At 29.6% G+C, this 12,490-nt stretch overlaps 3 protein-coding genes across 11 annotated transcripts in view; 2 read left to right on the top strand and 1 right to left on the bottom strand.

Moving 5' to 3' along the window:
- Rpiiic53 (RNA polymerase III subunit C53) overlaps positions 1-12,490 on the top strand; it is a 160,432-nt gene that overhangs the window by 93,436 nt on the left and 54,506 nt on the right. The gene's annotated exons all lie outside the window — the stretch shown is intronic.
- Lmpt (four and a half LIM domains protein limpet) overlaps positions 3,042-12,490 on the bottom strand; it is a 58,649-nt gene continuing 49,200 nt past the window's right edge. For all 9 annotated transcript variants that reach the window (XM_074247841.1, XM_074247840.1, XM_074247839.1 and 6 more), the window contains 3 exons: positions 9,406-9,575; positions 5,170-5,356; positions 3,042-5,031 (listed from right to left, as the gene is read on the bottom strand). In XM_074247841.1, coding sequence (XP_074103942.1) covers positions 4,871-5,031; positions 5,170-5,356; positions 9,406-9,575 — 518 coding nt within the window. In that variant the 3' untranslated portion in view covers positions 3,042-4,870. The remainder of the gene's footprint in view (positions 5,032-5,169; positions 5,357-9,405; positions 9,576-12,490) is intronic.
- LOC141530632 (uncharacterized) lies at positions 7,439-9,391 on the top strand. The gene is made up of 2 exons (XM_074247852.1): positions 7,439-8,085; positions 8,458-9,391. Exons 1-2 carry the CDS (start codon positions 7,493-7,495, stop codon positions 8,474-8,476), a joined length of 612 nt encoding a protein of 203 aa, XP_074103953.1. The 5' UTR covers positions 7,439-7,492; the 3' UTR covers positions 8,477-9,391.

Raw genomic sequence — 12,490 nt, 5'->3', positions numbered from 1 at the left:
GTTGTCTTTTGTATTTTTTTTTTTTTTATGGTAGCAAAAGTTATTTCTTTTATAGAAAAATTGAAAAAAAAAAAAAAAAAAAAAAAAAATAGAAGAATTTAAGTTCTGAATACTATACTGTGATACTACGCTGCATTGTCTCTTTGAATCAACTGTTGGGATATAATGCAGCACTCACTCTTTGTTAAGGTGAATAAAAACACCGCGTATCTTAATAGAGATAAAATACCCAATAGATGTATTAGCAAAACTGAATGAAGATGACAAGATTTTATTCAGCGAGTAGGATCACATCATCAAAGCCGTTCGATTAAACCGATGACAAGTTTTCTTTATCGTTTACTTTGTAGAGAAACACCAGGACTTTAAGGAAGATCAATGTCGTCTTGGTCCTTGCTCATCTCTCGATAAGACGTTTCTCCGTTTACAGTTTCTCTCAAGACCGCTCAGAGTTGTATCTATCTGGTACGCTCTTTATTTGTATGTGGATTTATATCTGTATATGGAACTAAAACCGTTCTTCTGTTTCTGACTCGTTTCATTCGTGTAGTTACTGTCCGGCTTATTCGAAAAGCTCAAGCTACTTTTTTCGGGATTAGTTTTCAACGTCGATTGATCATACAAGCACGCAATTCAAAGGTTTATATCCTATTTCAGCGCCGCTGAAACTTTCCCGACTGATCAATTGTAAAAAATTTGATAAAATTGACGGTGATTAAATTTTTTATCCGGTTTTTAGAGCGTTTGATATAAGATAGATTAGCTTTGAAAAATGTCATTAAAATTTATGGATTAATGTATACAGTATTCAACTAGTTTTGTTACAGTTTTAAAATTGAAATCAGTTAGAGTATTTTTTATTAAAATAAAATAAAATAGAGATCGTAAAAAGTTTTTTATTTGGAGAAAAAAAAATTACAACGGAATGACATCGATTATTTAAGAGATAGATCTTGAGATTCGAGCTAGTTCTCGGAAGAAGTTATAAGAGACGGGCGACTGATTCTCAATATCGATTCTACTCTGTCGAGTGTGACGGATTTAAAGTTGTACGAAAGCGGAGTGGTATCTGTGAAGGGTTCGATAAGCTTTCTAGAATTGAAACCTTAAAAGATTGTGTTACTAATAATCAAAACGAAAAAGAAAAAAGAAGTTAAACTTGATTTTTTTTAACTTTTATGGATTTTTTACACAAATTTAAACTATACTAATAAAAGTTTATTGGCAATTTGACTTTTTTTAAATTTAATTTAATCTCACTGCTTCTAAATTGGATACCGGATTAATTAGTTTGACAGCTGACATTACATAACTTTTAACATTGTATTATATTATAATAAATACTTATAAAAATAATTATGTGCATTAACGAAATTGCATTTTGAATTAATTGAATAATTTTCACATGAAAACTTTTACGATCGAACGTAAATTTAATCAGGTTAATATAACTGTATTTTTAATAATTCCATTTATATAAAATGTTTCAGCAAATCGAAAACCCTCTGTAAATATTATTTTATTAAATAGATAAAGCTGTTAAAATGTGAACGAATCTTCACGAAATATTATCACGTATCGGTCGTATCTTACAATCCCGTATAAAAATCCGGAAAAAGCTTACTGATCGCGTGAGCAGAAACATCAATCTAAGAGTACTTAAGCCAAACTTGAGGCCAATATATTTAACTCATTAATCAAAGAAAAGAAAAAAAATGAAGCATAAAAAAAGTTATAAAGTAAAGAGTTTAGTTAGATTTCTTGAGCTTAGATAAACAAAGTAAATTCAATTTATTGTCCTCAACAGTTCACTAATGAAGAAAACATTAAAAGTTTAAAGTCTCGCAACGTTACAGAGACGATGTAAGTTGAATTAATAAATTTATCGGTAATTGAATTTTCTAATCGTTTTCTATCAAGTCAATCATCCATCGCATTAGGGTGGATCCCAGACTTTCCAAAGTTAATTGGATAAATTATTTATTTTACGGATAATCAGGGATATCACCAAGTTATAAACTTCGCAGCAAGTAGTTAACTGTTAAATTAGTCAGGCATTGCTGCTCCCTTGTTTCGCCCTCATCAATCGATCTCCGAAATAAAAGATAATAAATTTATCGTGAGAAAGCATCTCGTTACTCTAAAAGGAATCGATTGCTTGTCAAATGGATCGTTTACTCTATAAAACTGCACCGCGGATCAATTATTTTTTCGGTTGATTTGTTTCAAAGCTCTTTACGTGGTATACCTAGTGCCATCTACAAAGTTGTTGATTATCTCTCGAATTTTCAATCCTGACAGTGATGAAAATTTAACTATATTTATTCAGAAAACCATTAAATAAATACGTTAAATGTTTATTGTTAATTAAAACAAAATAAAAATTCAGAAAAATAAAACGGGTTTTATATTTCGTGAACTAATAATATAATTCGTTGCATTTACTATTTATTGTTAAATATATCTACGCATTCAATAAAAACGCGAATATTGAACACAATTATGTAATAAAAATTCTATTGAAATAAACAAACCGTAATGATGATATTTTCCTGTGATCCATGAAAATACAGCAATCAGTAAATGGTTAAACGCTGCATGAAATATTTTTTCAACTGACTGAATAACGAAATCACTTTTACGTTAACACAAAATAAAACGTAAACAATAACTTTACTCAGCTACCGAATGAACTCGTTCTCGCTAAATAGTCTGATATGTTCGTATGAATGCACATTTTTTTTCCGTCTCTTCTTCATACGTTTTTTTTACCGAACTTTGAACTGCGAATAACCCCCAATAATAATGTTCTCACGTTTATTTATTTTTTTCGACGTGATATTATAAATCGCGTGGTTTTGCACCCATGCATGCATCGAACAGCTGATTACCTACATTTATACCAGGGGTTGAAAGCTCAGAAGGATCAAGTAACGCCATCTAACAAAGGGATGCAATACTTTTGCAGAGTTAGTACAGATGCGATCAATTTTTTAACCACCTGAAATAATATAAATAAAATGAATCTTCAACTCTTAAAATTGTTTGTAAATAATAACATTTATTTGATCAATTTTACATCGTGATAAATTGATGTTTCAAGTACATAATCACGTTTAAAATATATGTTTTTTTTAATATATTTATATTTTTATTACTATTTATAATTTACTAATAATAAAAACGATTAGTGCATATGCGTGATTTTAAATGTTTACATAGCAAGTGTCATTGGTTCGTCATGGTATATATAATCGTTATTATTAATGCAAGCTTCCATTATTATTATTCATTTATTTCATTATTATACATAACAATGTGTTATAATGTCAATTTTAATTCAATTCCTGCTTTTGTTTGTGGTTGACCGTAATTTTACATACTACATATATTAATTAATAAAATGATTAATAATAAAGATATATTTTAATTTTTTTTATTATTTTTATTGTTAATCGATATTATTGTTATTAAAAACAGTAAGATTTTCTTATAACCAATTAAGTAATTAAGAATAGATCATATAGTAATCACGATAAGGCCACAAATTTCGTTCATCATTTATAGATGATGACAGATACACACACATATAGTTATAATTAGATATTTTGGATTTTTTTAGATAATTTTAATTACATTGGTTTATTTTTTTAAGAATAAAACAAAATAAAAATTTTTTTTGCCCGCTGCAATTCTATGGGGAGCGCAAATTGGCAATTGTGTTCAGGCAGTAGTCATGTGTTGATTGGTTTTGTAACTAATCACAAAATAAATTACTGTGTATGTATTTGTAAGCATGAGTGAATGTATGAATGTAGATAAGCGTGAATTTATTTGTGTGTGTGTGTGTGTGTGTGTATCTTGTGTAAGTGTAAATATAGGTGCATGTATTTCGTTTATTGTCATACTTCGGTACAGTGGCAATTTAATTATTTTATTTTTACAATATTCTATTTAAAGACACTTGAATAGCGGCATACAATTTCATCATTCATGAATTAGGGTTTTCCGTACTAATAGATCAATGCAAATTTATTTCAGAATAAAAATATTAATTAATAAATCATTGAGTCGATTATATTAAGAAAGTAGCTTAATTTGACTTAATATTTCTTCTTTTTTTTTTTTTTTGTTAATAAAAAAAAGTTTAGAAATAGTATTAATAACATCACTCGTAACTTGACTCGCTTCTTTATTAAGTTAAATGTTTTTTTTTTTGTTTTCATTTTTATTTATTAACTATACGTATAGAGTAATATATTAATGTTAAGCGATTTGATTGTTTAAGGCAACTGCACATTATTCCCACTATGATCCGTTGGGACATTTTGTTTAATAGTTCATAATATTTATATATATACTTATATTTTTAAATATATTTTCATAAGCTCATACATTGAATCAATAGCCAAGTCTAACAATACTCGAGAACAATTTATATGAGTTAAAAATATCTCGAATACTGTTGGAGCGGTGTGTATTTATAAGATATTTATAAGAGCTAAAAATAAAATTCGAAATTATAAATGACTATTACAATAACAGATGACTAATAATATAACTAATTGAAAAGAAGAAACATGTCGATAAATTTTAAAAACAAGAACAAAAAAAAGTTACGATGAAGTTTAATTTTATAAATATTTATAATCATAGCGAGCATGAATTTCGTATAATAAAATACGTCGTTATAATTATTTATTCATTGTTATTTTATATTTTTTCACACGTATTATATCTTCTATGAATTTTATTCCTCGTCTATAAATTTTCTCGTCATCAACACTCGTTATTTTATTTATCATATTTTTTTTTGTTAAATATACTTTTTAGCTGATGTTTTATTTTATATTTTTTTTCCGGGAATTTTTCATTCCGAGAGCTTCTGTTTGGCGCACTCGGGACAGATGATGTCGTCCCCGTCAGTTATGAATCCACGTCCGACTAGTGAGGTTTTGCATCCAGCGCAGATGAAGCAGTCATTGTGCCAATGCCTGTCCTCGAATGAGATGAAGCGTGTGCCACCGATGCCTATTGATTTATAAAAAAATATCCCGTTGATTAATGGAAATAAAATAGCCATTATAAATCTTTGATAATAAAATAACACTATTTTTTTTTTAATGCAAAAATTTTTATTAAAAATATTAAATAAATAAAATTACGAACCAGTGATTGGTTTTGTACAAGCTGTACATCTCTTGGCAAAAAGCTCGCCGAAACATTCAGCGCAATATGGCTTATCATCGCGTGAAGTAAACCGCTGGCCTGCCAGTGAATTGTTACAATGGCTGCAAGTGAAACAATCTCTGTGCCATGGTTCGTTCTTGTATGTTACGCCGCCGCTGGTGATAATCTGTATTAAAACGAAAAAAATTCATTAATATTCATGAATTTTTTTTTATAATTCTTGCGATCATAAATATTAAAAGCTTCTCTAATTTAAAAACCAGAAACATTTATAATTTCGTAATTCGATTGTATGTGACAAATTTATTACGACAGAATTTGTTTTTAATTTTCTTTTTTTTTTTTTTTTAATTACTTGTTTGACTTAAAAAATCAGAATCAACTGAAAAAGACATTTATTTCACTTAAGCTTTGTCATTAAACGTGATTGATTTTCTCCGCTGGCTCGGAAAAAGTAAACTTTGAAAATTACCGATAGATACAGCAACAAAATACCCTCGAGATATTTTGACAAATGAAACAGTAATTTTATTGATCCGGAAAAAGTAATTAGTAAGCTCAACAATAATGAACTCTGATATATATATTTTTTTAGTTTTACTTAACAAAAAATTATTGTCAATTTATGGTTATTAATTTACTCGAATCGCATTAATAATTTAATTAATTTAAAATTTGTATTTTATGACAGCGCATATTATTAATTTTCACAGTGGGACATAAAACAAAAATTGATTGCACAATTTTTGATGTACTTAAGGGGGGAGACTCATGTAAAATTTTCAAAAAATCGATTTTTTTTTTTTTTTCGATATTCTGAAAGTATACTATGTTGAGCGTGTACTGACGAGCCGGAAAAAAAAAATCTCGAATATTTACAAAGTTATGGCTAATACAGTGGAGCGGGTCGGAGTACGTATTGTCAAGTAACGAGCCAGGTAGTCGGGGCGCTTGAAAAGGACCTTTCTATTATAATACCTAGAAATATTTATTTTGTTCAACTACCGAGAATCCCTTTTAGTATATATATATACATACTTTTACATTCCTGCACACGTGTAACATTAGTACACGAATAACCGTTAGTATAGAAATATATTTAGTTTAGCTGGAGATTTCTTCGTGTTCAGTCGATTTTTAAAAGCAAAAATGCCGAATTATAAAAAAGGCACACGTGGCAATATTGCACGAAATATCTCCAAAAAACGAAGTTATCAGGGTAATCAGTTCACCAATAAAGAAGGTGAAAATTTCGAAGCCAATACAAGCCACAATGAGAGTGCCAGTGGCAAAAAACTCCATACCCGTGATAGTGAAGAAATTATAACAAATCCTTTACACGGGTACAGGATAATTGAATTTTTTACGGTGTTCACAGCTTTGTCGGAAATTGTGAAGTGCTCGGTGTGTAATCAGAAGATAAAATTCAGTGAGTGTGGTTCCAGAGGTCTTGGTTTTAAAATTGTTATCACATGTCCATGTGGTAATAAAATAATCAATTCAGGTCCTTTCATTCACAACGGATTTGAAATAAACCGGAGAATAGTGTTTATCATGAGACTTTTGGGTGTTGGAAGAGAAGGAATAAATGTATTTTGTAACCTGATGGATCTATGCACTGGTTTGAGTAAAAGTTGTTACGCTAACATTGTGGAACACATTTATAATACAGTGAAATTATCATTTGAATTTCTATCGCAGAAGGCAGTGAAAGAAGAGATGGAAAAAAATGTTGAGCAAGGAAGAGAAAAAAATATTTTAAAAGTATCTGGAGATGGTACTTGGAAAAAACGTGGTTTCAAATCAACGTACGGTGTTGCAACGCTCATAGGATATTATTCAGGGAAAGTTATTGATTTGAAAACAAAAAGTAGTTACTGTCAAGGCTGTGTTTACTGGAAGAACAAGACTCATACAGAAGAATTCCGTAAGTGGAGTGAGTATCATGAGGATGAGTGTCAACAAAATCACGAAGGTTCGTCAGGAAAGATGGAAGTCGATGCCATGAAAGAAATGTTCTCGACTTCAGAAGAAAAATTTGGAGTAAAATATGGTAACTACATTGGTGACGGAGATTCTAAGACATTCAAGGCTATTCTAGATTTAGAACCTTACGGTAATGAGTTACCAGTAGTGAAGAGTGAATGTATTGGTCATGTAGAAAAAGAATGGGCTCTCGACTTAGAAATGTAAGAAAAGAAAAGAAACTTTCGGGGAGAGGAAAACTAACTGATAAAGTGGTAAAAAATTAACAAAATATTATGGTTTAAGTATTCAGAGAAATGTTAACAGTGTTGAAAATATGAAAAAAGCCATAATGGCTACTTATGATCATATTTTTTCCACTACAGAAAATCCCCAACATGATAACTGCCCTGAAGGCGTTGATAGCTGGTGCAAATGGCAGAAGGCTATTGCTCTAAATCGAGATCCTCGAGAGGAAAATTTAGCTCCATTACTTGGTGAAGATTTAAAACAGCATCTTTTACCAATATATCAAGATTTGTCCAAAGATGATTTACTTGAGCGATGCCTTGGTGGTCATACGCAGAACGCGAACGAAAGTTTTAACGCTACAGTTTGGCGATTATCCCCAAAACACCTGCATTCCGGACTAAAAGTAGTCGAAATTTCAGCTTACATTGCTGCTGGGATATTTAATGAAGGTTATACTTCCATATTAAGAATAATGAACCTTCTGAATCTGAATATTGGCACTTATGCTAAGATATTTGCGGATAGTACAGACGAAGAGCGAATAACCCGACAGAATCGTAAAAGCCTTTCAGAGACCAAAGAAGCTCGTTCAGCTCGCAGACAACATCAAATAGATGAAAATCAACTTTTGAGGAGGCAGAAGGACTGTTATATGGACCTGGAATTGCAAATTAGTCGGTAAGTAATTAATAATTCAGTAAAACTACTCATTTTTCCTGTACTGAAACTTTAAACGCGATTATCTCGAAACTACTTTTTGAAAAACTGCTCGTGTTGTAGCTCAAAAAATTATTGACCGATTTGTTTGAAATTTGGTGAGGCTTTTCTCTACATTACTACCGGAAGGATAAACCTGAAACTTCAGGTATTTCTGATTGATTACTAATTTTTTTTGGGGGTAAAAGGATCAAAAAAATAGCCCAAAATCGTAACTTTTTTTAAGGCTGATTTTATATTGGATTTTATCCTTTTTTTTTTTTAATTTTAAAGGTTTATCCTTTCCGTTTATATCTCCTGAAAAAAAAAAATTTTTTTTTTTTTTTGTTTCAGATCAACGGTTCATGAGTGACAAATAGAGCAGTTTCGGACCTCGCGTCGGAGGCAGCCTACAAGACATCATGCTGAGCCGCCATTTTGTATTAAAAAAAAAAAAAAATGTTTTTTTATAATCTTAAAATGTTTAATAAAGTTGTGTTAAAAGTTCGAAACAATGAAATTATTTTATCACTGTAAAAAAAAATGTTAAAAAATGACCGATTTCGGGGCATTTACATGAGTCTCCCCCCTTAATCAACGCGTCATTTTACACAAGTTATCATTATAATAAAAAAATCTGGGATGACAAAATACTAATTATTCAAAAGGTATTATTGTCAATTATTAAAATAATTGAACCATCATGCATCAAATAATAAAGAAAAAAAATTGCAAATTTTTTTTCAATCGATAATTTTAAAGAAAATAAATATCAGGATCATTTTCAATAGCAGTTTATATTTTTCTACGAATGATTCTTATCGATTGTAAAGTTTATGTCGCTTACAATAAAATATTACCACAAGCTTTAACTTATATATACTTTTATCAAACTTTAAAAATAAATAAATTTATCTGTTTTTTCACGTATGATTACTTCAAGAGTATTATTATTTAATGATACAATCAGAGGTTTTTAAACAATTGAGTCTTAATTTTACGATGCTAACGTAATTCCTGCTTATCGCGCTTCGACATAAAATTATATAGTATTTTTTTTCCTTTAATTTTCAACAACTGCAATTTTTATAATTTATTATAAAGAATAAAATGTTATTATGAATAAAAATAATATGAATATTTTAAAATTTGAATTTTGTATATAAACATGACGAAAACAATACACCATCTGGTGTGCTTTTAAATTAGACTTGTTTGGACAATAAACAAAAGCGACGTACTTATACAGTCGTCTCAATTAAAAAAAAAAAAAAAAAAAAAAAAAAAAGGTGTCAAAACTACCTTATTGCACTTGACACAACGAGTAGCAAATTTATCCTCGTAGCAACCGGCACAGTAAATTTCCTGTTCTCGCGGAATGAAGCTCTTTGTACCAATGGGGTTCTTGCAAACGACGCAGCAAAAACATTTCTCGTGCCACTGTCGAGTCTTGTATTCCATCTTCTTGGTACCTGAAAAACATAACAACAACAAACACCCAAAGAGGTGTGTGAATAAACAGAATAACTTTGTATTTAATTAAAGATAGAGAGAGCCCACCTACACCACATCTACATCTACATCGAGATCTACTCTCATCTAGTCTAGTCTAATGTAAATGCTGAACCCACAAGATGGGTCAAAGGGGTCGCTTTAATGAAAACATCATGTTTTGAATTTAAATGATTTATGGTTTTGCATCCCTTTATTTCAAGCTCTCGTATCAATTAGCTGCCTAATAATAATATTTATTATAACATTTTTATTATTATTTTAATTATAACATATAATAAGTCTGTAAAAGCAATTAAAATGTTAAAATGAGATAAAAATCACCTACGCATTGAAATAAATACTTGTTTGCACATAGCACGTGCCTATTATGGAATGTGAGTAATTTAAGATTTAAATTGGAATCAGAGAAACAGATGCGTCAATAAATGATACAATAAATCACAGCGTTTTTTATTATTATTTATCGAACAAGTGCATGAATCCGATTGACCTGAATTTTCGGAACGCTGCTATGTGAAAAATCTTTAAAGCCGTTTTACAGGTTCCATTAACAACATATTTACCTTGTGCTCAACCCATAAACATTACGAGTTAAGTACAAGAAACAAGAGCTTTAAAAGTAAAGTCTATCGGAAGATAGCTACTTTATTGTTTAGTGTTGAAAATACATAAAACATAATAGTAAAAAAATTTATTTGTTGTAAGATGGACAGTGAAATTTAGGTGTGTCCGAACTATCCGAGAGATGTAATAGCTACTTTAGGTACTGTTGAGTGTAAGAAGCACTTTTCTAGTAAAAAAATTGGCTTGATTCAAGAGTAAAATTTTCAACCACGAGCATCAGTTTTAAAAGATTTATCATTTTGAATAAATCTTTTAATTTAAGATTTTTTTTTGCTTTATTTAAAGTGATGAAACTCTTAAATTTGTGTTTTTTTTTTTTTTTTTTTTTTTATCAGAGTAGAAATTAATAATAATAAAATTCAATTATCCATCATTTGAATATATTATTCAAATAATAACACAAATGAGTAAAAGTAATTAGCTTCGATTGGTCCTACATAATTTTCAGTAAAATAATTGTCAGTTCGTTATTCAAGTGCCGGGCACATGAACGATAGGTAGACAACTAAATTAAGTAATTTATTTTATTTTTCGTTCTCTAGTTGTGTGTCACCATCACTAGTTTTTTACGATGACACATCCAATTTTAGACTCATTCCCAGAATGGTTATTTATTTTTCAATTACCACCGACATCACTTTAAATATGGGTTTAAATAAAATCCTGAAAAATTACCATTTAATTAATTTTATCTAAATTAATCAACCAATTATGGGAGTTACTATAAATGACACATTGATTTATCCTCATATTTTTTACCACTATTTCAAAACTTACTTATCTCTGTATACATTTTATCTCATATTATTTTGTACATTATTTTCCATTTAAGTATTTCTATACGCTAATAATTAAACGCACAATACCGCATGTATTTTTAACGCGAATCGACTCCTGAAATCACCAGATGTGACAAGTACAGATAATGAAAAAGTTCGACAATGATCATGAATAGCTGTTAATATTTTTATCACTAACAATTCGCGATGTACAATAATAAACTCGACAAAACAATTTTATCATTATCACAAACAAAAAAATTCAATTACAAAAATAAAAAAATATAAAACGATTTTTTAAATAAATTTATTTATTTAAACCGATGATCTAACTCGGCTGATTAGCCACAAGACGATGCGATTAATGATATCACGTCCCAAAGTAAATCACACATGTTTATCTTCGCAAACTTGTTTACAGTTGATTAATTTTGACGTCCTTTCCTCGTTCATTACTCTAATGTGTTTTTTATTTGTCAGAGTCCATTTAAATATTCAAATTTTAATAATTTATTTTTTTAATTACTAATTTATTATCAATATCACAATTGGGCCCATCGTATAATTATTTATAATTTTCATTTATTTCCAATAAAAATTCAATTAACGCGGAAGTATTTAATTTACAAAAACAAAACATTATTTCTTCAAAATCATAATTATTATTCATTTTTAAAAAATATTTATCGATGACTCAGTAGGACCGCAAAGTGACGTCAGTGTCCAGACCACCTCCGTATAAGTATAAACTGAGATGGGCCTCAAGGCTGATTGTCGCAACTTGGTCAATGTATACCATACCGCGTTAAATGTTTACTGTCATTCAATATACATTTTAAACTATTTTATTTATTCATTATCATATTATCAATAATTATTAAAATTTTTATTTAATTTAAACAAAAAATAAAAATTACTTCTTCGTCTCTTTAAAAACTTATCAATTACAAAAACAAAAAAATTAATCATTACTACTGTCATACAATTACCCATAATTGCCCCAATTACTAAAATGTATTTATCTGCATAATTGTTTACATCGCTCGTTATTAATTAACGAGAAATTTAATCCAAATTGGATGGCACGGGGAAAAGGTCAACCGTAGTGACTACAGATGTCAAGGCGGGCTTTCGATCGATCGCGGCCCGTAATGATGATAAACGTTACAGCTAAAGGGAAAAAACAAACAAACAAAACTGTCTGTACTGCATGCTGTATACTGTAATGTTATTTGTTTCGTAAGTAACCATCAATTAGTAAAGTATGTCTTATTTACTTATTTACTTGGCACACAGAACACAAATAGTGATAAAACAGCCAATCTACGGACATAGTCATAAATACAACACATTATTTTATAGATAGAAAAAAATCACACTTGGTATACCCGATAAGGCTATACACCTCGGTACAAATCGACCGGTTGTATGACGTATTAATGCGCGCCTCGGCCCACATTACTATCAGT

The sequence above is a fragment of the Cotesia typhae genome, unplaced genomic scaffold (assembly GCF_013202065.1).
Source record: "Cotesia typhae breed Kobodo isofemale line unplaced genomic scaffold, CoteBio_Ctyphae contig_5, whole genome shotgun sequence".
In the NCBI taxonomy this organism is placed as follows: Eukaryota; Metazoa; Arthropoda; class Insecta; order Hymenoptera; family Braconidae; genus Cotesia; species Cotesia typhae.
This window is presented reverse-complemented; position numbering and strand designations above follow the sequence as displayed.

Excerpts from the sequence above, each read along its gene's own strand:
- LOC141530632 (XM_074247852.1), top strand. The coding sequence starts at position 7,493 with ATGAAAAAAGCCATAATGGCTACTTATGATCATATTTTTTCCACTACA.